The sequence below is a fragment of the Helianthus annuus genome, chromosome 15, assembly GCF_002127325.2.
Source record: "Helianthus annuus cultivar XRQ/B chromosome 15, HanXRQr2.0-SUNRISE, whole genome shotgun sequence".
Taxonomy (NCBI): domain Eukaryota; kingdom Viridiplantae; phylum Streptophyta; class Magnoliopsida; order Asterales; family Asteraceae; genus Helianthus; species Helianthus annuus.
The window spans coordinates 115,331,408-115,357,555 of NC_035447.2; the positions used below are offsets into that span (position 1 = coordinate 115,331,408).

A 26,148-nucleotide genomic window follows, 5' to 3' on the forward strand; every position below is an offset into this window, starting at 1 on the left:
AATTTGGACACCCTGTGTACGCCGCCTCGTATTGCTCTATATATGGAACACGTAGCTTTTTTAAGTTTTACAATAGATTTAACGGTTTGAATTAGATCATTTTAAAACAAACCACTGGTCAACTTGGTTTAAGGTTTGCTATATTATGATACAGCCCTAACAAACCATATTCATAGTCAGAAAATGTCTACCAAAACAAGTTCCATAAACCAGCTCTTCATCATATCTAAACTCTAAACCAGAACAGCGACCAAAAACCAAACCAACATATACCGATTAGGACAGTAAAGTGGCTTTGTTTTCTTTTAGAGTTAAATTTAAGAAAATATAAACCTAAAAGGACTTCATTTCATTCTAAAAACATAAAGAAAGAAATGATACCTATTTGGTTTTAGATTATATTACAAGATACAAGAGTTTAAATACAACGACACAATAACTTCCTGCTTATGTGATCAATCGTCCTTTTTATTTCATTGGCGATGCCCTTCAGGAAGGGTAACTACCTTGTGGAAGGGCACGTGCCTCTGAGGCAAGGATCCGTCTTCCTCGTCGTCATCAAACTCAAGAACATAACTGCCCAAAAAATGAAAACGAAATTACGAGTCAACCAAACATTTAAAATAAGGTATGCCTTGACTTTCGTGGTCAAACGGGTCACTTCTCAAACCAAGATTTAAAGAAAGACATATTTTTGTTATTACTGTAGGTTCTTTTGTATGCAATAAAAGCGTAGACAACTTTCAGCCTATTTGACCCATTTCCCTTTTAGGTTTGACCCGTTTGAGACCAAAAAAAAACACACACAACCCAAATGTTGCAATTTCATAGGACAGATTAAACTATTAGTTTAAACTTACTCGTCAGTTTTCCTCTGTAGATTTCCGCATTGGGCCCCGCAACAAACAAATGAAAAACATTAGTTACATGTCATTGGCATCATGAATAAAGCTTATATATGAAGAGTGTCAACACAAAAGGTTTATGGAATTATTATTATACCTTGCGAGTATTCACGACAGTTGCTTTATACAGAGCAGTGGTTCCAGGATAAACTGCCAATACGTGTTTTCCAGGTGGGAAATCTTGAGCGGTAGATGGATCATTTCGCTTCGGGAAAGGTATAATATGTGACATTGGCAGCTTGTATTTTCTGAAATCAAAATATCCATGTAACCATAAATTGTTTTTTTATAGTTTTTTTTAACATAGGGGTATTGTAGTCTTTTCACCAAAACTTAACGGTAAATTGGATGGGGTTAACGGAGGTGGACTGTAATTGTTACAAAAGTGAAATGACTGGTACTGTTTTGGCAATTTTTAAACTAATGGACTGTAATGGTTATTTTCAACAAACCACGCGGGCGAAAAACGTAATTAACTCAATTATTTATATAAATCGTCTGAAATTCCCCAACTAATGCTAACCCTAGTTTAGGGCATAAATTCATAAACAACATATACCTCTGGCCAGCTGGTTCATCATCACCTGGTTCCTCATCAAGAACTTCAAATCTGCTTACACAAATCATATAAATAAATAAATAGCATAGAACTTATTATTGTAGATTGAATAAAGATTTAATCTAAAATGTACGTACTCTCGTGTTTCCCTATCAAAGTGAATTACTTTGACGATGAACCACTCGTCTTTGTCATCATCCTCCTGTGTGACCCTAGCAGCAACCTATATTTACATTTAAGTATATTAAATTAAATTAAAAAAGAAAAACATCAAAATGGTAAAAGAAGATAATATTGTAAAAGGTGTGACAAATACTTGTTCGCCCTTTAAGTTTGCAAGATGATCAAGATGATTACGAAGAGACGGAGAAAGCCTGGGTACATCTGGATCAGCTTTCATTCTTTTCTTCTTCTGTTCATTACCTTCTGCAATAAAAAAACTTCATAAAGCTTTTGACAGATAATAAGATATACAAATATATTGAATAAAGAAAAGGTAAGAAATTTCACCCATCCTTCTTCTTTGTTGTCCAAGAGGCCCGGAAGGTATTAGAGCATCTAACTGACTTAACAACTGACTGGAAACACTGTACACAAATTTGTTTAAAAAGAATTCCTGTTGAATGAAAACATAATAATGAGAAGAACAGTTTGAAGATGGACATACGCTACTTCATTTTCTGAAAGTTCTTTTGCTTGAACGTAAAGCATCTTAAGCCTTGAAAGAGAATTATCACCCGGTTTCTCCACCACCTCAGGAGCTTCGTGAATAAGAGAATCGGAATTAAATATATTATTCAACCAAGAACGCGGATATCATAAACTTTAAAACTGTTACAACAGAAATTACACAACCATAACGGGTGGGTCCCTTAATCATGTTTCAAATGAGCAACATCATACATACACTATAGTCTAGATAATTATAACAAACTGCCCTAAAACAGAAAGAAAATCTTAAAAAAACCGAAATATCTAATATCAGTATCTGAGAACCCACCCAAAACAGTAAAATACTTTTAACTCCCTAATAAATAATATGTTGAACTAAAGAAATAGCATATACTAAACAATAATAGGAAAGTGTTTGTAAAGGGAGCATGAGACTGACTTGATTGTAGCTTTTTATGCATCTTGTTGATTTCAAGAAGTATCTCCTCCTGATCTTTCCGTAAACGATCAAGCTCCTTTGACTGATCCAAGATTCCAGCAACGTCCGGCGAGGACATATTTTTCAACAAATTACACACCTTTTCTCCTTAATTGCTGAAACAATTGTGTTACAAACTAAATTAGATATTGATCAAAGGGAAAAATCTAAGAAAATTTAAAAAGAATTATAATTGGTAATAAAAAATCAAGGTTAGGTTGTATAGAAAAAGTGTTTCGTATAATACGCCTTAACGTACGCTGCGTACCTTATGGCAAAATCGCACGTTATTTTACAAAAAAAATAATAATCACATGTACATAAAAAAACTACAAATCGCATGTATTATGTATATAAAAAGATGAAAGTCGCATGTTATAAACCAGTTTCGCATGTTGATATTGAATCGCGTACGCAGCGTATGTTAGGGCATTTTGTACAATAACCGTCTGGTTGTATAACCCATAAGTCCATAAGACCATAACACATAGTAATTTTTTGTAACTGATCCCAAGGTCAACTCTTGGTCAACATAAAGTAGCAAAATGTCATGTATTGCAATCAGAACCCTAGTTTTACTTTATTTCTATACATAAACAGAAACCCTAACTAAATTCAATAAACAGCTGTATTTTCACCAAAATAAACCCCAGATCCAGCAAACACATTAACATAGTATCAATACATGGTAATCATCACAGCAATAATCAACAAAAATCCACAATCTTAACGTGATCGATTTGAATCTGTTCAGTAATAAGTAAATGGATATCAATATACCTAATTAGATAGAATCCTCTGCGATCGTTGATCAATTGTTCACGTTCCGAATAGAAACAAGCAGAAATTACTCAAGAAGATCGTTGTTGGGAAAATGATGATTTGCAGAAATTAAGATGATTTTCGCAACTTTGTACTTGAAAATTCCCCTTTTCCCAATAACTTGGAATGTGATTGGGGGGAATTTAAAGCACGTGTCATTTATTATCTTTGATTTTCATTTCACACAAAATGTAGTATAGTATGTATTTTGAATAATCTCTTGATCAAGTGTACAGATGGCATGATACGGATACCCGGTTTCAAACCCGACCGTTAGAACCTACCTGTAACCGATTCCAGTCCCAACCCGGTATAAAGCATACCCGGTTCCGGGTTTAAAAAACCCGACGGTTCCTACCCGGTTCCCTATTTAAAAAAAAAAATAAGTTCCATACCCGGTTCCAACCTGTACCCGGTTCCTACCCGTATCCGGTTCCTCCGTAATAAAACAATACCCGGTGCCACTTTATTACCATTAGAATCGATTTGTTACCGTTGGAATCGATTCTAACGTTCAAATTCAACATTTGATACAATTCTTACCGTTGGAACCGATTTCTTACCGTTGGAACCGGTTCCGCCTATAAAAACTTTGCCATTTTTTCAAGATTATCACACAATTCTCCCTAATCTTCTTTTCTAGCTTATTCTTCTATCTTATTCTTCTATAATGGCTACCAAAAATTCCAAAGTTACAAACTCCACATCCGTCAACAATGGTGACCAATCCGCTCCATTTGTCGTTGGAACATTATCACACAATCGCAATATTGAGGTGTGGTGTAATTGGGACTTGGTCGAGTTGAGTGATGGTTCGCAAAAGGCCCAATGCAAACATTGTGGCTCCTTGTTAAGCAAGGACTCTAACTCAACGTTAACCAAGCATGTTAAGAAGTATTGTAGGGATTAAAGGAGGCGACACCCGGTCTTAGCAAGTATGAATTAGAAAGGGTGTTGGACTTGTAGAGAGGTTTAAAAGTGGGTTTTTGGTAGAGGTTAAACTTTAAAGCGTTTAAATAACAAAAAAAAGCCGATGATAATATTAAAGAACCGGTTCCTAACAGCAGGTATGCAACTTTTAACATTGATTTGACATTACACTGAAGAACCGGTTCCTAACAGTAGGCACTAGGCATGCATGCTTTTTCTTCACATATACGACAGAACCGGTTCCGACCCGAACCCGGTTATGGTGAAACCCGGTTCCATAATACCCGTAATCGGGTACAATAGGTTCTGGTTTTTTTGACAAATACCCGGGTATGACCCAGAACCGGTTCTAAAGAGGAACCGGGTACGTTCAAATTTAAGGGGAACCGGGTCCGGGTAGGAACCGGGTCCGGGTATTGAAAATACCCGATTATGCCCATCTCTAATCAAGTGGTGGAAGGCTTGCATTTTTTTAGAGATGAAGGTTCAACTCTCATTTGGTGCAGAGTGAAACCTGGTGGGCAATGATAGAAGACCCAGGAAAACTTGGGTTCGATTTTTGAGCCAAACGGGTTTTAACGGTAACTTCACCGCCGTGCCTATGAGCGGGTGGGTTACCGGGTTTTCCTCGGAATTGGTGGTGGACTCGGGTTACTCTCAGAGTACTCCGTTTGGTCCAGTGGGTGTCCCGAGAGTGCTTGGGATTGATTATGTTGGTCGTTCAAAAACAAGTATAGTGTATATTTATCTATACTTTCTATTTTCGGAAAAGACTTCCTATGTCGTAAACAATGGTGGAGACGAGAAAAACAAAATGAATTTAAGAAAATGGGTTGCAATAGGTGAAATTAATCAATGTGTTACCAATTAAGAACAGGAATAAAATTGAAAAACTAGGATTAGCTTGGGGGAGGAGGGCGAGAGCAGGAAGGACATATTTCGGTTCGACTACCAGATTGGTTGGATAAACAATAGAAATGTGCGAAATCAATTTCGGTGAATCGGTTTAGGCCAAATTAGGAAGAAAGAGGAAGCTAACCGAGTCAATGAGTTAGTCTTGTAAAAAAAGAGTTTTACATTATTTTAGTTAGGTTTTAATCAAAACGACGTAGTTTTGATGGGTTTTACACACAAGTTAGAAACATAACAGCCTCAATGCCTCATATTCACTTTCCCCTTTATGTATGTATTTATCTATAGTTTCTATTTTATTGTAGTATTTATCTATAGTTTCTATTTTATAAATTAATTGTTTTTCTGTACGTCATCTAAATATATAGGGATTTTTATTTTATTTCAAAACCAGTAATATGTTAAGGATTGCAATGCTTTGACTATGATACGTTAGACGATTCACGCTACTTTGATCATAGTATTTGTATAGTGTACAAATAAATTATGTGATTTTTGCGTTTCTTAACATATACTTTTGGTTTTAAAATAAAGAGAAAAATGCCCGGATAGTCCCTGTGGTTTCACCTTTTTTCACCTATAGTCCCCAAGTTTCTAAAACTACCTGAATAGTCCCCAAGTTTTCGATTTTTGTTCCCGGATAGTCCCTGGGTCTAACTTCAGTTACTTTTCTCTGTTAAGTGACCCCACGTGCATATCACGTGAGGGGTATTTTGGTCAGTTTACATTCATTGTTTTCTCTGCTTATTAAATAACACCCTTTTTCCCACAAACCTAACCACCAACAGCATCGATTCCATCGTCTTCTCCATTGTTCATCTTCCTCAGCAGCCTCGATTCCATCATCCTCATGGTTCTCTGCAATTGTGGCCAAGATGCAATCATAGTTACGTCATGGACTGATCTCAACCCTGGTCGCCGATTCTACTCCTGTCCAACCATGGTAATGTATACTATTAGCGATTTTAATAGTCTAGGGCTTAAAAGGTTTGATCCTTTCATCTTTCTCTGTAGAATCCCAACTGTGGAAGATTCATAGGGTGGGTGGACCCACCAATGTGCAGTCGTGCAGTGGCAATTATTCCAGGGCTTCTAAGACACAGAAACCAAGTTGATGTTGAGTTAGCCAAGATGCGGGAAAAGAATCGGCTGAAGAACAAGATTATTACGGTTCTTTTGATAGTTTTAGGGTTTGTGTTTTGGATATATGTTAAGGCTTGAATGCATTTGTATGGATATTGTAATGTGTTAAATGTGAAGGATGTTGTAATGTTTTTGAAAATCTGATGTATGGATAACATTCAATGAAGTTGGTTGTTTTGAAGTAATTATGTCTTAAATGTTGGAAAAGTGTGGTTGGTGAAATATGGTTAGCATTCAAACATTTCAAACATTAATCATACAAAAAACAGACTTATGCTAATTGCTGAATGACTCTTGCTGAATTTAATACCATACCTTTTGCCTGTCAGAAATGAAGGTGAAATTTGCATTATCTGGAAGATCCAAGTCATCTTTAATACACTGTAGGAACCAGATCCAGGAGTCTTTGTTCTCAGCCTCAACAATTCCATAAGCTAAAGGATAAATGCCATTGTTGGGATCTAAACCAACTGCAGTTAGCATCTGACCAGGGTAGGGGCCTTTCATAAATGCCCCATCTAACCCCAACAGTTCCCTCCTACACTCTTTAAACCCTTCTTTCAGTGGTCCCAGACAAATATAAATCCTCTTGAAGATCCTTGTGGGTGCATGTGGGTTACACTCAGGCTCAACAACAAATTTAACTGTTGTACCTGGATTGGTCCTGTGCAGTTCCATGACATAGTCCCTGAGGCTTGCATACTGAACTTTGAAGTCCCCTTCAATCTTTTTGGTAGCCTTGAGCTTTGTCCTGAAAGCATGTAATCAACTTAAACTTAGTTAATGGTCTATAATTAAAGAAAATAAACAGAAGCAGAAATTAGGGTTTATACCTTCATTTTTGTCACAGACAGCTCATACTTCCTCCCAAGCTCTTCTTGTAGCCTACTTACTGAAATATTAGGGTTGGCTGCAATCTGATTCATCACAAACTCTTGTTTAGCCAAGAAGGTAGAAGTGAAAGGCTGTATTTTTCTGGATGTGAGACACTTGTGATCGGGTTGGTAAGTCTTTACCACCCAAGTCTCATCTTCATCACTCAATCTAGACAAGTACAAAACCCAAGGACAATCAACACTATTTAACCTACCCTTCCTTTTATCATTGCATTCTACCAATCCCTTTTTAAACCCCTTTTTTGTCCCACTTGCAGAAGATTCCTTGCCTTTTTGGATACCAGGCCCACTTGCAGATTGTATATGGATACCAGGCCCACTTTGGCTGGGCCCAGTTTGATTTGGCCCACATGTGAATATTGGACATCTACCCTCACAAACCACCCTAATTCTTCTTTTATCATTTCTCAGAAAAGACAGTGACCTCCTTGTTTCAATTGCATGTTTGTTTATCTTGTCTTTTGCCGCTTTGGCTGTTGGAAACAACTGACCCACATAAAAGGTCACTTGGGATGTTGATTGTGCAGCCCTCTTTTTCCTCCTCAACTCTCTTAATTTCAAACTTCTCCTAGTTTCGAAATCTTCCATTTCCTCATCAGTCAAACTGTCAAAAGACTCATAACTTAGATTTTCATCATCTAATAAGTCATCACTGGTATCCACATCATGGTTGCCAACAGACTCTACTTCAGCTCCCATAAACTCCACACCCCTGTCAACATTTGCATGGTAGTCCATCATGTCATACTCAGCCTCATCCATACTCTCTAACCCCTCTACAAAGTCACTGTCATCTGAATCATCACCCTCAGATGATTCATCATCAGCCTCAGCACCATCAGTTGCCTCACCACCCTCAACATGCTCAGACTCACCACCCTCAGCTTGCTTAGACTTACCAACCTCAGACTCATCACCCTCAGCTTGCCTAGACTCACCATCTATTGGAAAATCAGTTGAGAAATTTGCATTGTCAAAATCATAGCTAAAACTGTTATTGAACGATGCATTCTCCACAACTACATTAGCCTCTACACCACCTACATTAACCTCTACACCACCTACATTGGCCTCTACACCACCTACATTGGCCTCTACACCACCTACATTGGCCTCTACACCACCTACATTAGCCTCTACATCTTCATTAGTTACAACTTCATTACTTACCTTATCAACAACCTCTACACCACCTGTGTTACCCTCTGCATTAACAGCCTCTACACCACCTGTGTTACCCTCTTCAACATCATCATTTACAACTTCAGTTACATCATTAATTACCTTATCAGCAGCCTCTGAACCTTCTACATCAGTTACATCTTTCCATTGAAGTAACAGATTTTTTGATACCCTAAGTTTCTTTCTTCTAGGCCTTTGAATGGTATTAACAGCACCCCCCTCATTCTCTAATTCTTGAATAACCACCTTCGACGATTGTGTCGGACTAAAGTAATTTTTAACCTTGGTTTCACCATGTTCTATAAACACCTTAATAAGTTTGTTTTTTGCAACATATTTGGCCAAAAGCCTAACATCACCATCATTACCTAAAGGACATAATCCAACATCTAAATCTAACTCAGGAATCTTAAAATGGTAATACAACTTCACATCAGGAACATATAGTTGAAGATCTCTCACCATCCAATCGATTTCATGCACTGAAAATTCCTCAATGTTGCAGTAGTCAACATAAGCAGCTTTGCCAAAAGCGTATTTTCTTCCTGGTGACGGAGTAAACACACCACCATAAAGAAGTTTTATGCTGAAAAAGTTCTCAAAACCATCTGCACATACATTAAACTTACATTAGGGTATAAAATGACAGGGTTTTAACAGTTTGTTTGTGACAACCCGTAATTCTGAGGTTAGTATGACTTAGATTCCACAACCTTTGACGCGTATCTCGGTATCTAATTATTTATTTTATTTCGCGATCGTGCAAATTCATTTACTTACGTGTGTGTTAGTAATGCTATGTGTGCGAAGTGTGTAACGCGAAGTGTGTACTTGAAATCGTTTATTGGACCTCGCGTACCCGACTATTTAGATTTAACTTGCGTATGGGCCAATCGGACCTTATGGGCCTTAGTTAGTGGGTCGGGTAAGCGAGTCAGGACCACTCACGACATAGGTCCGCACCTAAGTCTTGACCCAATCCCATACCAATTCAATAATAAGTTTAGTAAAGGGAGCCGGCCCATACAACTCTTGTTTGCTAAGTGAGCCACCGGCCCAAACCCTCATCTTTATATCCCTTGTACGTAAATGATAATGCACCCCCCCCCCCCCAAACCCTACTTCCTTGTTCTGAGCGGCAACAGCATTGCAGACTTCTCTTTTGGAGTATAGATCATCCGGTTAGTGTTATCATTCTCGATCTTTGTTGCTTACGCGACTGTAATTCTGTTGTCTAAGATCCCGTTTATACGCAACATAGGGAATTCACATAAGAGGCGGCAATACTAAAGCTCACACTCTCCGGTTTGGGTGCATCTTGGTCGGCTGAATCATAGGTTATTACCCTCCACTTGTTTGTTATATGTTATGTGTGTGCTTATATGCCAGTCAGATGTCGAGTAGGATTAGAAACGAATTAGGGTTACGTATGGTAATGCATGAACTGTGATGATAATTGAGTAGAACATATGATTTGACTGTTTAATTGTTGCGAACGGAACCGAGCCCAACCAAGTATATAGCACCCTATCGTGATGACCCATGGTCTCATGGTTATGCCATCTCCCAGATCGCATCACTAGACTGCCTTAGGACGTTGTGTCGGGTATTGTCGAGCGAAACCACAATGACTCATACGCATGAAATAACCACTGTTGAATGCTTATCCTACCTGATGTTATGCTGTGGATTAATAGTGACATGTATTAGCTGATTGAATAGGTTGAACGGTGTGATGATAAAACTATATACTGATTAAATTGAGCCACAATAATCGCTAAACCAAATGAAATAATGCATGTCCATGACTGAAGTAGGTTAACGTGAAGTCAGGCTAGAGAATGAATATTGCTGCAAGGAGTGTGCTTGACCTTGCTAATTAACAATGCATGATATGTGGAAATGGGCCATGAAACTGGGCCGTCTCACTTAAACTGGTAATCGGATGGGGTTGGGTTATGAGTGGCCATCGAGCCCACTAAAAATGCATGAACCGATTATAAGAATGTGCGGGATAAATGAGAAAAGGTTAAGTGTGCAAGGACCTGAAATGTACTGTCTATACTTGTGGGAATTATTGTGTGGTTCAATGTATTATTTGATATTAAAGACACCAGTGAATTTAACGATCATGTGCATTACTTGTTTAACTATTATACGTGACTTGTGTGATAATACTTGATGTGGCTTACGCGAAAATGAATTGTGAAACTGATAAACACCAACCACTCTCTTAGGTCGCGAGTATTGAATAAATTAACAAGTCCCTTGTCTAAACCGAGCAAACCTAAGGTGAGTTCATCGCTCTTTATCAAGCATGGATCCCAGGGAAGGGATAACGGGTAACGTTCCAAAGAGGAATGCATGTGTAATGGGATGTTGGTTATCGTACTCAGTTTTCTATCATTGTAAGACCACTATATCTACCGGTACGTTGCTTGTAGGGCAACGGGGGTTATTAGTTGATAGCGCTATTAGGTTTGGCACCCTCACGACGTTCGAGGAGAACGGGCGTGAACTAATTACCTTAAAACATGACCAATGCTTTGATAGAGGCATTGGGGTTGGCAATCACATATCATATGGCCATTCGGTAATCGAGTAATAACAACATCGAAACATCAATCATCACAATAATAAACAACCTATCGTCTTGTAAACAGTTTTACTCACAGGATTGGTAACACAACATGGTAACAAACACATACCTTGAACTCACCAGCGTAGTCTGACACACTTGTTTACATGCTTGTAGGTAATCATTGAAGGAACTTGGGAACTTGCCGTCTGATGCTGCTAGAGTGGTTGTGGTCATGATGAACAATTACATTGATTTGGTTTTGATACAATTACACACTTATACATTTATGCTTCCGCTCATTACTTTGGTTTTGGTTAAGTTACAAACGATACTTTATTTTCAATTGAGTATTTTAAATACATTATTACTTGTGTTTGATATGATTGGTGGCTCTTAGTTGGATCGTTGCACCTCCAATAGGGACATACCCTAGGTGGTAATTTGGGGGTGTGACATTGTTTCTCTATATTGCATGTTGTTCAACCTGTACCATTCTTGCACAATGAAGCTAGGGTTTTAACGATACTTACCGTAAACAGTCTCTGGTACAAACGGCTTCACATACTCAGAATTGGACCGGAAATTCCACTGACGGTTGTTGTTTGGATGTTGAGGATCGTCGTCCTTCATTTTCGTGGGAAGATTCTGATGATCGGATGATCGATCGATCAGATTTAGGGTTTACCTGGGGTGAAGAGATTAGGGGAAGATGATGAGCCGGATTCGCCTTAGGGAGGGAGGGAAAACAACTGACAATGAGGGAGTAGGGGTGCAGGGATACTTTTATATGTTAGGCACAAGTAAAGTGACCAAAATACCCCTCACGTGATATGCACGTGAGGTCACTTAACAGAGAAAAGTAACTGAAGTTAGACCCAGGGACTATCCGGGAACAAAAATCGAAACCTTGGGGACTATTCAGGTAGTTTTAGAAACTTGGGGACTATAGGTGAAAAAAGGTGAAACCACAGGGACTATCCGGGCATTTTTCTCTAAAATAAATGTATCCCATAAATATAAAGTCATTTAGACTAAAACTAATTAAAAATACCCCACAAATAAACAAATTTTGCATATACTTTTTTTTAAGTAAACGTAAATTTAAAAACTTATAAAGCTTTGCGTTAAGAGCATCTCCAATATATTCACTTTCAGACGCATCCAAATGTGCTCCATCAGCAGTCAACTTAAGTATTTGATTTTCACTTATATTTCGAATACACTCATTTTTTCTCTAATGTTATATCCGCTTCTAAAAACACTTATTAATATATGTGTGTGAGAGAGAGATGTGAGAAAAGACCCCACATTTTCTCCCATCCACTCCACTGATGGTGGGCAAAGATACTTATCACGACAATGTTACGTGGGGTAACATAAAGTCATAGAGTTGTGTGCTCCGTTTGAGATCCATCCCCTATAGAAAAGGATCGCTAGAAAAAGTAATAAACTAACCCAAGCCAGGAATCGTGTTCGAATATGGTGATTGAAGAGAACTTTGACGGTCAAAGGGTTTTCAAGGGAAGTACTTTGAGGAAGAATGGTCGTTAAACTTATACTTCATATACTTTTTTTTAACGGCAAATTTCTTTTATTCCCTACTGTCTATAGGACTTAAACCCAAGATCTCCCTCTTTCAAGGTGTTTAAAGGTTTTGACTTTGCCAATGGCCCACCACCCCATTGGTGATTGTACTTCATATGCTTGTAAGAAGAAAAAAACTTTAGCTTTCAAAAGCTTGTGATTGCACCGTTACAACATTGCATTCAGCCTTATTAACATAACAAAAACATGGCTTAATGAAGTTAAGGATGTATTTGTATCCTTAAGCACACCGAAACAACAAAAGTTACCCCAATTTCAAAAAGGGTACTATTTCGATCGCAATGCAATTCGATACAAACTTAAAATACAACCGAGATGCTCGTGAAGGGAGTTAGTCCACAACTATTTCTGCATATTTATTCCACCAACTGCAGGGCTGTAAATTCTTTGGCCTACAAAAAAAATACAAAGTCAACAGAAATGATGGAGACAAAAGGTTGTAAACATCACAGTTTCAGATTTTCTACAAACTCATCATACAAAAAACTTGTTCATTATCTTTAACCTGTTCATGTGAAAATGAGTGGAACCGTTCCACCTGTTTCATTTTTAGCTAATCTTTTCTAGTTTTGCTTGTTTCAAGCGCTATCCATATAAGACGACCCAACTTGACTCATTTTAACATAAATGGGTCGAAACAGCCCCCTACAAAAACTAATAATACCGAGCCTCGTTACCTATTGAAAAGATATATCCGCTGAAGATTTATTTTTTTGGTATGATTACTTCCTTGCTGAGTTGGCCTATTCTTTAATATAGTTAGTCATTTGAGGTGGCCCAGGTTGCAACTTCAGTCGATTTATTTTGGAATGTTTCAATTCAGTTTATATGTTATCTCTAACGGGTCAAAATGATAAAGTAAAAAAAGAATAGGTTAAAATGAAACAGGTCAAAAGTCACCTAAGTATATGTCAATGCACTAAAATCTCATATACCATATTATTTAGAAAGCTATATAATCAACGAAAAAAGTATAACATGTTCACTCGAACCCATTCAAATATTACCGGTTTTAAGTTTTTGACAAGTTATCCACTCAGACCGTATTTTAAATAATGTGTGTGTGTATTATTATAAAACAATCTAAACAAAGAGCATGTAGCATATACAAACCTGAATCAAGCAGCTGCCTGAAGCAACTCTCTTTCAGCGTGTTCCCTAATCCTCCTTTCGAGCTCAGGCCTAAAATGCCTGATAAGACCTTGAACGGGCCACGCAGCAGCATCACCCAACGCGCAAATCGTGTGTCCTTCAATCTGCTTTGTCACCTCTTGTAGCATATCAATCTCCTCCAATTTCGCATTCCCGGTCTTCATCCTTTCCATGATCATCCAAAGCCATCCCGTACCCTCTCTACATGGCGTACACTGACCGCAACTCTCATGCTTATAAAAGTACGAAAGCCGCGCAATCGCATCCACAACATCCGTCGATTTATCCATCACAATAACTGCAGCTGTACCTAATCCAGACTGGACCGCCTTAAGTGCGTCGAAATCCATTAAAACATCCTCACATATGTGTTTCGGAAGCAACGGTACAGACGAACCACCAGGAATTACCGCCAGTAAATTGTCCCACCCGCCCCTAACACCGCCACAATGCCGCTCTAGCAGCTCCTTTAACGATATGCTCATCTCCTCTTCGACCGTGCATGGCTTGTTCACATGACCCGATATGCAAAACAGTTTCGTCCCGGAATTGTTCTTTCTCCCGAAACTAGAAAACCACTCGGGCCCACGTCGTAAAATGGTAGGTGAGACGGCTACGGTTTCGACGTTTGTAACGGTTGTTGGGCACCCGTATAGACCTGCGTTAGCTGGGAAAGGGGGTTTCAATCTCGGTTTTCCCTGCTTACCCTCAAGGCTCTCGAGAAGTGCGGTTTCTTCACCGCAAATGTAAGCACCGGCACCGAAGTGTATATGCACATCGAAATCATAACCCGAACCGCACGCATTTTTGCCAAGTAACCCAGCTGCGTAGGCTTCTTTTCTGGCTTTTTCAAGGTTAAGCCGCTCGTTTACATACTCGCCGCGAATGTATATATAAGCAGCAGTTGCTCGCATACCCACTCCGGCAATCAAGCATCCTTCTAGAAGTCTATGCGGATCGTTTCGCATAATCTCCCTGTCTTTACACGTTCCGGGTTCACTTTCATCAGCGTTAACGACAAGATACGACGGACGACCATCAGATACCTTCGGCATAAACGACCATTTGAGACCGGACGGAAAACCAGCACCGCCACGTCCACGTAGGCCAGACTTTTTCATTTCGTTTACTATCCAATCCGAACCCTTGATCACTATATCTTTAGTTCTGTACCAATCACCACGCTTCATGGCACCTTTGAGAAACGGGTCGTGTATGCCATAAAGGTTGGTAAATATGCGGTCTTCGTCTTTCAAGCCACCGAAGTGAGTTTTCTCCGGAGGCGGGGGAGGTGGTGGAGGCTGTGCGGTATTAGCGGTTGTTGCAGATTGAGTGCTGAATAATCTAGCAGCTACCCTCGAGTTCCCATTTAGACGGCTCAACACAGCAGCCCGTTGCAGAGAAAGAACGCCCTTCATGGGTACCTAACAAAAAGTTGCAAGGTAATGCTAATAAATTCCATTCGGTGACCAAAATTTGTGATCGTAACTATGAGTCTACGGCAAACTGGACCGATACGCAAACTTATGAGGACTCATGGTTGAACATATTATGGTATGACTTCACAAAAAAAAGGAAAAAGTTAATATCACATTGCAACCATGAATTGAGGGACCGTTCTAGATTTAGATATTACTACGTATCATAGAACTAGTTTTTTAATCTTAAAAACTGACTACCAACAACCTTAGCACACTACCATACTAGAACAACCAGTATAACATATACAGGTAAGGCGCGTAACCGCAACTATCTTATTCTAAAAGTTGTTGAAAATAATAATAATAATAATCAGCATCACCAAGACCAGCAGCACCAGATCAATTTAAGGGTAAACTACTAAACTCACATCCTGCAATTTGCATAACAAATAAAAACAACAAGAAAGTGTGTATAAAAATAATAACAATCAAAGGTCCATTATTATGCTAATCATACCATCCCTTTTTTCAACCCTAGGGTTTCCAGTTTCCACAAATCTCACCTCGTTTACTTCAACTTTTTCACAGATCAAAAAATCAAACCTAATCCACACACAATAACAACTAAACTAAACTAAATTGGATGCATAACAACCTCAAATTAATACAAATTGAAATACCTAGCTCAGAATTAATACAAAAAAAAAAACTATAAATTTAAAATATTTGAAACAATTTGTACCATACCATACGAAATGTAGCAATGAAGCTTCTTAATTGAATGATGAACAGGGAAAATGAACTCGACTGCTCCGAATGGTTCGCATCCAACGGGCTTTATGTGTTGGGGCATGAACCGGGAAAGTAAACCGGAGTGGGTTATTAGAGCGGTTCAGATGAACCGGTTTGTTTGTGTGGTGGTTTTGTAGGATGCGTGGAGAGTATATGGGCCGTGAGTTGTAGTTGACGAATCGGCCCAATAAGACTGTAACGTGTTATGTGCGATGTGGACATTGGACTTATCTAATCTATATAGACTATGTGATGTGATGTAGTATTGTTTAAGGCAGTTCGGGTTGGGTTGAATACGGTCAACACTGGTTTTTGGCTAAACCTGTTTTCGAGGGGGGTGTACGTTCGAGTTGAGACCGGGTTTTATCGGGTTTGATTTGGGGTTGACTGGTTTCAGATCGGTTACAATGGAGGGGGTTACGAACTGATTCCAACCCTACGATTCTGTTTGGGTTCAAGTTGGTTTCAGCCAGCCCGGTTTTCAAAATAGTGTTGATTTGGGTTTAAACTGGTTTTCGTTCTCAACCTGAATTTGTTTGCGCCTCAGATTTAACTATGTGTGGGAAAAAATCTGTTATTTAAACCGAGATAAGTGGAGAAACTAAAGCGAGATAACTGAACCAAATAAATAACCAAGGGTCAGTTAAGCTTTTTCTCCAAATCAAACTTTTGCGGTTCAATTATGCATGTTTTTTTTTTAAATCCTTAATTTCTATCTAATAAATTGCATATAATGATCAAAACTCCCCTAATTTCTTTTAAGCTTGTTGATTCCCTATCTAATACGGAGGCACCACTACAAGTTCCCCTAATCTGGTTAACTGCATTAACCGAATCAAACTAGCATCAACGATTAATGGTATCACGCAACTAAAAACTTTGGTTTTTGTTCGGTGCCAAAAACAACCCATGCACACCTATAGACTCAACAATTTAAAAAGTAAATAAAGTTAGGGATGATGCAGTATCTCAAAGCACATGGACCAACCAAGTAATTAACTCATGCCTATATTATGTTTTGTTTTTTTAGTGGCAAGCTAACTCACTTCTTAATACTCATAGGAAAAATAAAAAACACATATACCTCCACCTTGATAGATTTGAACCATCCATCTCATGAATGGACGGGAAACAACATTGATCATACCACTAGACCACTAGGTCATGTGTTTATATTCTAATAGTTTGTAGTTATAGGATTTTGGTATCATGATGATATGTCAAGTTTCTTGTTCGAGCATACTCTTTTACAGGTTTTACGTTTAGAAACGATAATATCAGAGTCATATGTTTCACGATCAACTTTCAAGACTTTACTACAACTAGACTGTCTTATTTACAATGATAAAAACAAATCAGGTTCTTAAAAAGAATATTGAGTTTTGAAAACAAAAGATGTGTTTGAAAAAGAGTAAATTGCTAAAATCGTCCATGAGGCTTGGGCATGTTTGCCACTTTCATCCAAGACGACATTTTTGTGTCATATTGCCCTTCACTTTTGGCACTTTTTGTCATTTTCATCCAAGCGTCTAATTGGGTTAGAAAGTGTCATTTAATGGGGGATATATTTGAAACTTTACATTCTTAAGTGGGGGCATTTTGGTCTTTTGGCTTCTAAATATTTTATCATTTAATATTTTGTTTAAAAGCAGTTTTCTAATATTAAACCCTGGTTTCTTGTTCAATTGAAATACACACAAACAATCCAAAAACCTGATCGATCAATAAATGGTGCAATTGAGCTGAAAATGCCAACAACCACCGCCACTGCCCAACAACCATCAGCACCACCATCACCCCACCTCCACCTTCACCCCAACAACCATCAGCACCACCATCGCCTCCACCATCACCCCCAACAACCACTGCATCCACCATCACCCCAACAACCACCACCTCTACCACAACAACCATCAGCACCACCATCACCCCACCATCTCCAACGATGATATGATTTAGGATTGCAAACTACAAGGATTCTACGATGATGGCTGAATCGACAAGGGAGATGAAGAGGTTTATAGAAAGAGAGAGAAAGAAAGGGGGAGAGAGAGAGAATGAGGAGAGTAAAGTGGGTTGAGGGTGGGTGGGGTAGGTTTCATAATTAGTTTTTGTTATTAAAGGTTAAAAAGAAAATAAAAACAAAAGAATGGTAAAATGTCTAAATTACTCCTTAGTTAACAGAAAAAATAAATCAAGTTAGACGTTTGGACGAAATGGAAAAAAGTGCCAAAAAGGAAGGACAGTATGGCACAAAAAAGTTATTTTGAATGAAACTATCAAACAGGCGCAACCCTCATAGACTATTTTGACAATGTATTCGTATAAAAACTTAAATGTGTTTTGATTTAAACGTTTTGTGAAACTTTATAGTTTGATTCTTTTATGTATATACAAGAATAAGAAAATTATCAAGTGTGTGTATTGAAATACTTATTGATTCTTTTATGTATATACAAGAATAAGAAAATCATCAAGATTCAAGTGTGTGTATTGAAATACTTATCGACTTGAACCCAAGTTTTAAATCTAAATAATTTATTAGTAAATATCGCTTTTACTTTTTAAAGATTAAAGATTAAACAACATTCCCTTTTTAGATAGGACGTGACATGTTTCTTATGTGTTCGAATATAGATGAGATGAATATGTTATTTTAAATTTTTGATCACATTTTCATGTGTAATCTATCTCTCTCTACATATACATAGATATATATAGAGAGAGATAAAGTAAAAAGAATGTGAGAATAAGATTTTAAAAGTGTGAGAATAATAGAAACCTTATAAGTAATAAGCTTCAAGTTAGAGAGATCACCCATAAATGCAAAGATATATAATGGTTGGCATGGGGTTAACAAACTTATTTTAAATTCACTCATTAGTCTTTAAGAGTTGTTCTTTACTAGTAATCTCTTTAAACTGGTGTCTGGTAGAGATCACCATATATAAATCATTTATTTAGAATGGTAGAGATCACCACAAATTTTCTCTAATAAGGTAGATATCACCTATGTTCCTCCTTTGTTACACATGAGAATGGATCATCGATCATCGTCTCACTTTCATTGAAGTGAGATAGTGATCATATTACTTCTCACTAACTTTGATAGTGATCAATACGTACATACAATAATGTTTAATAATGAACTAGGTTATGTGACCGCGTGTGGTGGTGGTACATTATCGCGAGCATTGGATTAGTATCGGTTTAATTCGTTACCAGGACGATTGCACTCGGTATAAAATCAACACGTGTTTACATCGATGTTATTCGAACGGTATCAGTTGGTTTAGATCATCACATAACTGGTATATATATTCACTATCGTCGCAGACAAATTGTATAAATGAATAAATATCCAAACCATAGACCATTAAAATGAATGCAGGTACCAGTACCGAATTTTTTTCAGTATAGTATAGTATAGTATAGTATAGTATAGTATAGTATAGTATAGTATAGTATAGTATAGTATAGTATAGTATAGTATAGTATAGTATAGTATAGTATAGTATAGTATAGTATAGTATAGTATAGTATAGTATAGTATAGTATAGTATAGTATAGTATAGTATAGTATAGTATAGTATAGTATAGTATAGTATAGTATAGTATAGTATAGTATAGTATAGTATAGTATAGTATAGTATAGTATAGTATAGTATAGTATAGTATAGTATAGTATAGTATGGTAGCAATATGGTGTCAGCTTATCTAAGGCAAATGAATAAAAATAAGTGCCAGTACATAGTTGTATAAATGAAATATAAATACGTCTGAAAATAAATTATCATTCATTGTCGGTTCCGTTTCAGTTTCGTGTGAAAGTGGCACGTTATTCAATTTTAATAATACTTGTGTCGCAACGTTAAAAAGAAAACAAAGATTCAAAGTTAAATGTTATGAAAACTTAAGGAATATATGTTATTAAAAATATTAAATGATGAATAAAATATTTTATAAAAAGCTAAATAAATATTGAAAATAGAATTAAAAAAATATCTAAACTTTTAAAATATGAGATCACTATTCATGAAACCTTCAAATTCATATATAGTTTCGGTACAAATAGTCTCTTTATTTGTAACACCCTAAAAACGTGTTTGGTAATCAAACCATATTAATACTAAATGACAGGTAAAGTACCGTTAGAGGTAAAAGTAACCCGGTAAATATTAGGATTTTAAATAAATGAACCTAATATTAAATAAAAATGGTATAAAGGTTTCTTTGAGGAAATAAAGTTTATAAAAGGTCCGAGTTAACGGGACTTAAAATAAACTGAGTTATAAATTCCCCAAACCCACTAAGTTAACTAGGAATGTTTAACCTAGTTAATAAATTGGAATATTGTTAGAAATAAGTAGGTTGTGCCCTACTTAATAACTAACCAAACAAGAGGGGCCAAATTGGGATAAATGGAAACTTAAGTTATAAAAAGAAAACTTAAACATAAAACACACATTCAGTGTGTGTTCTGGGTGTTCTGTTCAAACCCAGAAGCTCCCTAGGAGCCAAAACCCTAAGTTTCCAACAAATCATCAAATTGAAGGTCCAAACGAAGTCTAAATTCACAATTGAATGTGAATTAACGATCACCCAAGCTAGGGGATCATAAGGTATGTCAAATTTTGATGATTTGTGAAGTTGTGAAATTTGAATAATCATCATAATCGCGAATTATGAATGAATTATTGAAGCTATGATTGAATTAGTGATGTATACTTGCTTAGAAACAAAACCCTAAGTGAAAATTATACATATGATGCTATAAATTGAATGATTTGATGATTTACCACACTAGAATAAGTGGGTATTACTCATATGATGAATTTGATGATATAATTATGATTAGAATCATCATATCTGATAGTAATCAGGAAATACTTAAACAAATGGAGTGTTTGAGTATATAATCATACTTGCTATGAAATGAGTTTTGTATGGTATGATTTAAATTGATGATATGTTCATGTTCAATGATGTTTGATATGTGATTATGATTACAAGAACTTGGTTAATAAGTGATTAAAATGGTAACATAAGAATGATGTTTACCGGAAAATTGGCCAAGTAATTAAACGAGTAGTTGAGCTATCTCGTGTAATTATTTATGTTAATAGACAGTTGACTTTAAAAAGTCAAACTGACCTTTGATATGATCGAATGATAAATTCGGCATAAGAATTGTAGGATGGAATAGTCATAAATGATTATGACTAATCTAACTATCTTACAAATTACAATGATAGTTTGATGCTTGGTGAAAGCTTGGGAAGGAAACATGTCAAACGAATCAGGAATAAAGGAAAAGCATAATCTGGATGCTAGGCAAGTAAAGCTTACACTCTATTTATTAAATACCTACCGGTTTATAGGTTATGATTAATAGAAAGTCATGTTTGAATTATGATGTTCCGACACGACATGTGCGGTTCGGAACAAAAGACAATAAAGATAAACCATATTTAATGGTTAAAAAGAGCTAATACGATTATTTAGTCATGCGATGACTAAGAAATAGCGAAATTTGAATGATTACCTTATGAGGTAAACTAATTCAAATAATAAGGGTAAAACGGTAATTCAGTCACTCGTTGACGATAACCGTTAGTTTTTGAAAGACACTTTACGGCGTAAGACATAAAGGGGTCAAAAGAATCAAGAAATGGTTTATAAATCAAATGACTGTACGGTGTAAACTGGAGCGAGTCATGTAGACGAGATGATAATAAATACCATCTCGCAAAGATATACGGTCATTTAGACCAAACGGGTCAAAAGGTGGAAATATCATCCTTTGACAATATTGACTAATGATTTTGTCGAATTGTATAATTACAAGAGTAAATATCGAATGGATATTTGCATCGCTATTACTTAGCGATTATTACGGCAAGGTATTAAAACGGGTCAATATATTGATCCGAGCCAGGTATGTATAATAGGTCAACTCATCATTTAGAACTTGAGGTTCTATGAGAGTTAGACAAGTCAAAAATGGATATTGGGTTACCTTAATAGGTAAACCCAATAAATTAAATTATAATCATGGTGTTTTTAGAAACATAATGGTTTCTAAACAAGATTATAGTTAAAAAGGTCGGATTTTTGGTCAAACAAGTTATTAAAAGTCCTTAGGGGCTGTTTGGTAGCCTCTTGATGACCATTCAGATGCTACCTCTTAATGGTTTAAAACCTCTAAATGAATAAGAGGTAACCTCAAGTCTGAATGGTTAAGAGGTAACCTCTGAATGGTAAATCATCACATGTCACATTCTTCTACCTTCTCATTGGTAAAATTCTTAATGGTTCCATTAAGAGGTAGCCTCTTAATGACCATTCAGAGGCTACCAAACAGCCCCTTAGTCGTAAAAGAAGGACTAAAACTAACCAAAACGCCCTTGTAAGCTAAATTGAGCAAACGACCCTTAAAGGTTGTTTGGAAACGAGTCTTATGATTAAATAAATACTTAGAATAAGTATAAAACGCGAAAAGTGTGAATCTTTGGGTCAAATGACTCTATATGAGTCGTTGCCGTAAAAAGAGAATCCGAGGGGTAAAACTGTAACACCCCAAAAGTCATATATGTAAATATGATGAAATAAGTATTTATGAATATAATTGTCATTAGAATGGTAAATAGAATTACGAACCTAATTAAAGAGGTAAATAAGATTTTAACCTAAAAAGAATGTAATTTGGCCATAATATTATAAACATCCAAACATGAGGGGTTAAATTGTAAAGAATGGAAAGATAAAAATATAAAAATAAAAATTAAAACACCAAACACACATTTGGGCGTGTGTGGGTGTTCGACCAAAGAAGAAGAAGGAAGGGGTTTCCCCTCTCAAACCCTAAATCGATAAATTGAGTGGATTTTTTGCCAAAATTGGATTGCATGAAACTTAGTAGTGATCATCTAAGCAAGCTTTAGCCAAGGTATGGTTCAATTTTCAGTTTTGGTGAACAACCATTAAGTGGGTGTTGATGAATATGTGAGTTCGATCTGAATTAGGATGAATGCTTGCAAATGTTATCATGTTTAAGTTGAATAATGGCTGAATTTTAGTTATCTTGGTGATTTAGGATGAAACCCTATGTGTATGAGTATGAGAAAGATTGTGATAAACATGTGTATGTTGGTAATTTTGATTATGTTGATACACTAGATGTTATGTAGTAGGGTTTGATAGTAAACATGATGTTGAATTTGTGGACATTGTGATCTTGTTTGAATAAATTGAATCATGAGATGAATATTGGAAAGAACATGCTTAAACTACTTGTACTATGTGCTTAGAATATAGTATGCACACCATGTGTATGATGAAATGTATAGGTGAAGTTAGAATGTGAGATATTTAGAAAAGATTTGGTGAAAACAAAATCTGTCCAGAAAGTTATAGCCAACTTTAATAGGATGTAACCAGATCAAATCTTATAAGAAACCGAGGTTTATTGAGTTTGTGATGAACTCCCAGGAAAAACCTTTCAAACCAAACTGGAATTGCATTTTTTCGACGAAAAATGAACATTTTATGAATTTTTCCGTATCGAAGGTTTAGGCTGCGTTTTCTGGCAGAATTTACAGCCCATTACGAATGTCATAACTCAATTTAGGAATTTAGTTATGATCTCAAATTTTTACTGTAGGTAGCTTCAGGAGGTTATCAAAATCTCCAACTGGAATTATGTCAATTGGATAACCGAGGATTTTTAAATGCATTTTTCCGTGGGCTCCAGTCAGAAAGTGATGAATCTGATTGCTGCTTAGTAAATGATTTTTTATAAATTTTTGGTAGAGAGTTAGACCCTAAAAATTTAACACAAGGATAACCTCCGAGGGGCACGCCATATAAAAAGATTGTAATTTTTTCAAGCCCATAAGTATAGTAAACGGACGTCCCAAAACAACCTATTTTCAGTGAATTGAGCTATACATGTTAATGAATGATTGATTAATGAAAGTAATGTAACTAAGTGGTTATATGTTTATCGGATTGGAAGTGTGTATGATTGACAGTTGACTTTTTAGAAAGTCAACAAGGTATGAATAAAAAGGTTAGACTCCTTAACACTATTGTGATAATAAGGAGATCATGTGAATATATGCTAGATTATTACATGACGTACATGACGGTAAGTTGAGTTGGTTGTGCTATGAATAATGTGATAATGGATCTATGCCATATGTATGTTAGTAGTTACCCAATAAAAGTCAATGTGACATAGGAAGTGAATGATTGGTAAGACGAATAATCATGTATACTAACAATGTTGTGATAAAATGGAATGAAAGGATATGCATTGCGTTAGCAAGGAATCAAGCGAGGAAAGCTAACGAGTCAAGAGGAGACAAGGAAGTGAAAGCGAGAACGGACACTCAAGGTAAGTGAATTTCGATTCACTTCTTAGTAGGTACATTAAATTTTGATACTTATGAATATGGGATATCATGAAGGATTATATAAAAGTCGGAAGTATTAAGCTAAGTAATGCTATAATAGGACGAAGGTTGTTAACTAAGCCGGAAGTAAATTGGTGAGATTAAACGGGTCGAATAATTCGTAATTGAATATTAAGCCAAAAGAATATAAGTTAAGGATTTCCTTAGTTCGGATATTAGATTTTGAGTCCTTATGATAGAAGACCAAATTACGAACATGTGGGAAGAAACAGGTAGTCGGTTTGAAAGATATGCATGTTTTTGTGCATTATATGTTGAAACTATAGAGCTGGGCAGATGCAGCTCAAGAAAAACCAACATTTTGTCAAAACAGGTCTGTCGCGTTACGTGACCGCAGGGATGTAACAACGTCGCGCCACGTGACATAGGTCGCGGCCCGCGACAAAGTGAACTAAGTCTCTCGCGGCCCGCGAGAGACCACTAAACTGGCAAAAATTTTTATTTTGTTTGTTTTGGTCATGGAACTCGTTTTAATTGATTTTCAAGGACTCAAAACTAATGTTAAAGATGGTTTTGATTATAAGTAAATATTATGGGTCTCCGGATAGTATAAGTATGGATTTACCTTCGTGTTAGTGAAGGAAATCTGTAGGTGAACGTGTTTAAGAACGAGTAAGTATGTATTTCAATATGTATAAAACTTATATTATGGAAAACTGTGAATATGACATGTTAGTATAAGTATATGAGAATAAAAGTGGTAAGTAAGAACTCGTAGGTATGTATGCGTGTATGAATGTATGCATGTATATAGATGTATAGGATTGTTTGTACATATGTAGAAATGTATGCATGTATGAATGTAAGTTTCTGTGAATGTACGTATGAATGGTTTCAATACGATTGAGTATTGACGATTCCTAATGATGTGCCTTGAGATTGGAATATAATACGGGTATGAGATTGTCCGGTTCATGAGGAAAGGAAGCCGAACTTGGACAAAGAATTTAAAAAGGATAATCGAATGAATCCAAGTTCATATTGTGGAGTGTTATAGGATTTTTAAATTATATAGTTTAATGTTATATGGTGATGTCAATGACTAACGGATAAGTTGTATATGATGTCCATATAAACCATACGGATTTCCTCTATCGCTCATGAAGATATGCTGACGCAGATCGAGTCGAAGCGCAAGGATTGTACGGAAAGAACGGTCACAAAGTTCGAATTATGTAACGCGCGAAGTGTTAATTAAACGTGAATGTCGTAAATTCATTCTAGTGAATGTTTGAGTCTTCACGTAAGAAATGTAATTAATGAAGAAAGAAATTTTAAGGCTCGTATTTCCGCTGCGTCATTTTTAAGAATGTTACGTGTTAGGGCGTTACAAGTTGGTATCAGAGCCTTGGTTTGAGAGAAATCAAGTATAAGGATGTAAGACCCTAACACGCTTTAACTGAAAAGACGCAGCGGAAATACGTACCATAAAATTTCTTTCATTATAAACGTTTTGACTTACTTGAAAGTTCATTTTAAAATAACTCTTTTACAATATATGCATCCCTTATACTCATTTAATAAAATAAAAGCATAACTTATGTTTATTAAACTACATACTCAAGCATTCCCGTACAATCTATCTTGTGACTCGGTCTTTGATCGCTACTCCTCGTGATGA

The 26,148-nt window shown here is 36.5% G+C and overlaps 2 protein-coding genes across 4 annotated transcripts; both read right to left on the reverse strand.

Annotated features, from left to right (window-relative positions):
* Positions 1-316: 316 nt before the first annotated feature.
* LOC110912211 (SAGA-associated factor 29 homolog A) lies at positions 317-3,634 on the reverse strand. Of its 2 annotated transcripts, none has more exons than XM_022156888.2 (10): positions 3,395-3,634; positions 2,576-2,730; positions 2,132-2,225; positions 1,975-2,051; positions 1,781-1,887; positions 1,602-1,687; positions 1,465-1,515; positions 1,003-1,153; positions 861-874; positions 317-576 (listed from the first exon to the last, which is right to left on the reverse strand). In XM_022156888.2, the coding sequence occupies exons 2-10, from the start codon at positions 2,691-2,693 to the stop codon at positions 474-476; spliced, it is 801 nt and encodes a 266-aa protein (XP_022012580.1). In that variant the 5' UTR covers positions 2,694-2,730; positions 3,395-3,634; the 3' UTR covers positions 317-473. The 2 variants fall into 2 exon arrangements, with proteins under 2 accessions (XP_022012580.1, XP_022012579.1); XM_022156887.2 differs by having other exon boundaries at positions 1,781-1,890.
* Positions 3,635-12,784: 9,150 nt separating this feature from the next.
* On the reverse strand, positions 12,785-16,170 carry LOC110912212 (NADH dehydrogenase [ubiquinone] flavoprotein 1, mitochondrial). Of its 2 annotated transcripts, none has more exons than XM_022156890.2 (3): positions 16,006-16,170; positions 13,799-15,261; positions 12,785-13,077 (listed from the first exon to the last, which is right to left on the reverse strand). In XM_022156890.2, exons 1-2 carry the CDS (start codon positions 16,006-16,008, stop codon positions 13,804-13,806), a joined length of 1,461 nt encoding a protein of 486 aa, XP_022012582.1. In that variant the 5' UTR covers positions 16,009-16,170; the 3' UTR covers positions 12,785-13,077; positions 13,799-13,803. The 2 variants fall into 2 exon arrangements, with proteins under 2 accessions (XP_022012582.1, XP_022012581.1); XM_022156889.2 differs by having other exon boundaries at positions 16,001-16,169.
* Positions 16,171-26,148: the final 9,978 nt, after the last annotated feature.

Excerpts from the sequence above, each read along its gene's own strand:
- LOC110912211 (XM_022156887.2), bottom strand. The coding sequence starts at position 2,693 with ATGTCCTCGCCGGACGTTGCTGGAATCTTGGATCAGTCAAAGGAGCTT. Across the intron at positions 1,891-1,974 it reads ACAACAAAGAAGAAGGATGG|AAGGTAATGAACAGAAGAAG; the intron begins GTGAAATTTCTT and ends TTTTTATTGCAG. Across the intron at positions 1,154-1,464 it reads GATGAACCAGCTGGCCAGAG|AAAATACAAGCTGCCAATGT; the intron begins GTATATGTTGTT and ends TTTTGATTTCAG.
- LOC110912212 (XM_022156889.2), bottom strand. The coding sequence starts at position 16,111 with ATGCCCCAACACATAAAGCCCGTTGGATGCGAACCATTCGGAGCAGTC. Across the intron at positions 15,262-16,000 it reads GCTACATTTCGTATGGTATG|GTACCCATGAAGGGCGTTCT; the intron begins GTACAAATTGTT and ends ACTTTTTGTTAG.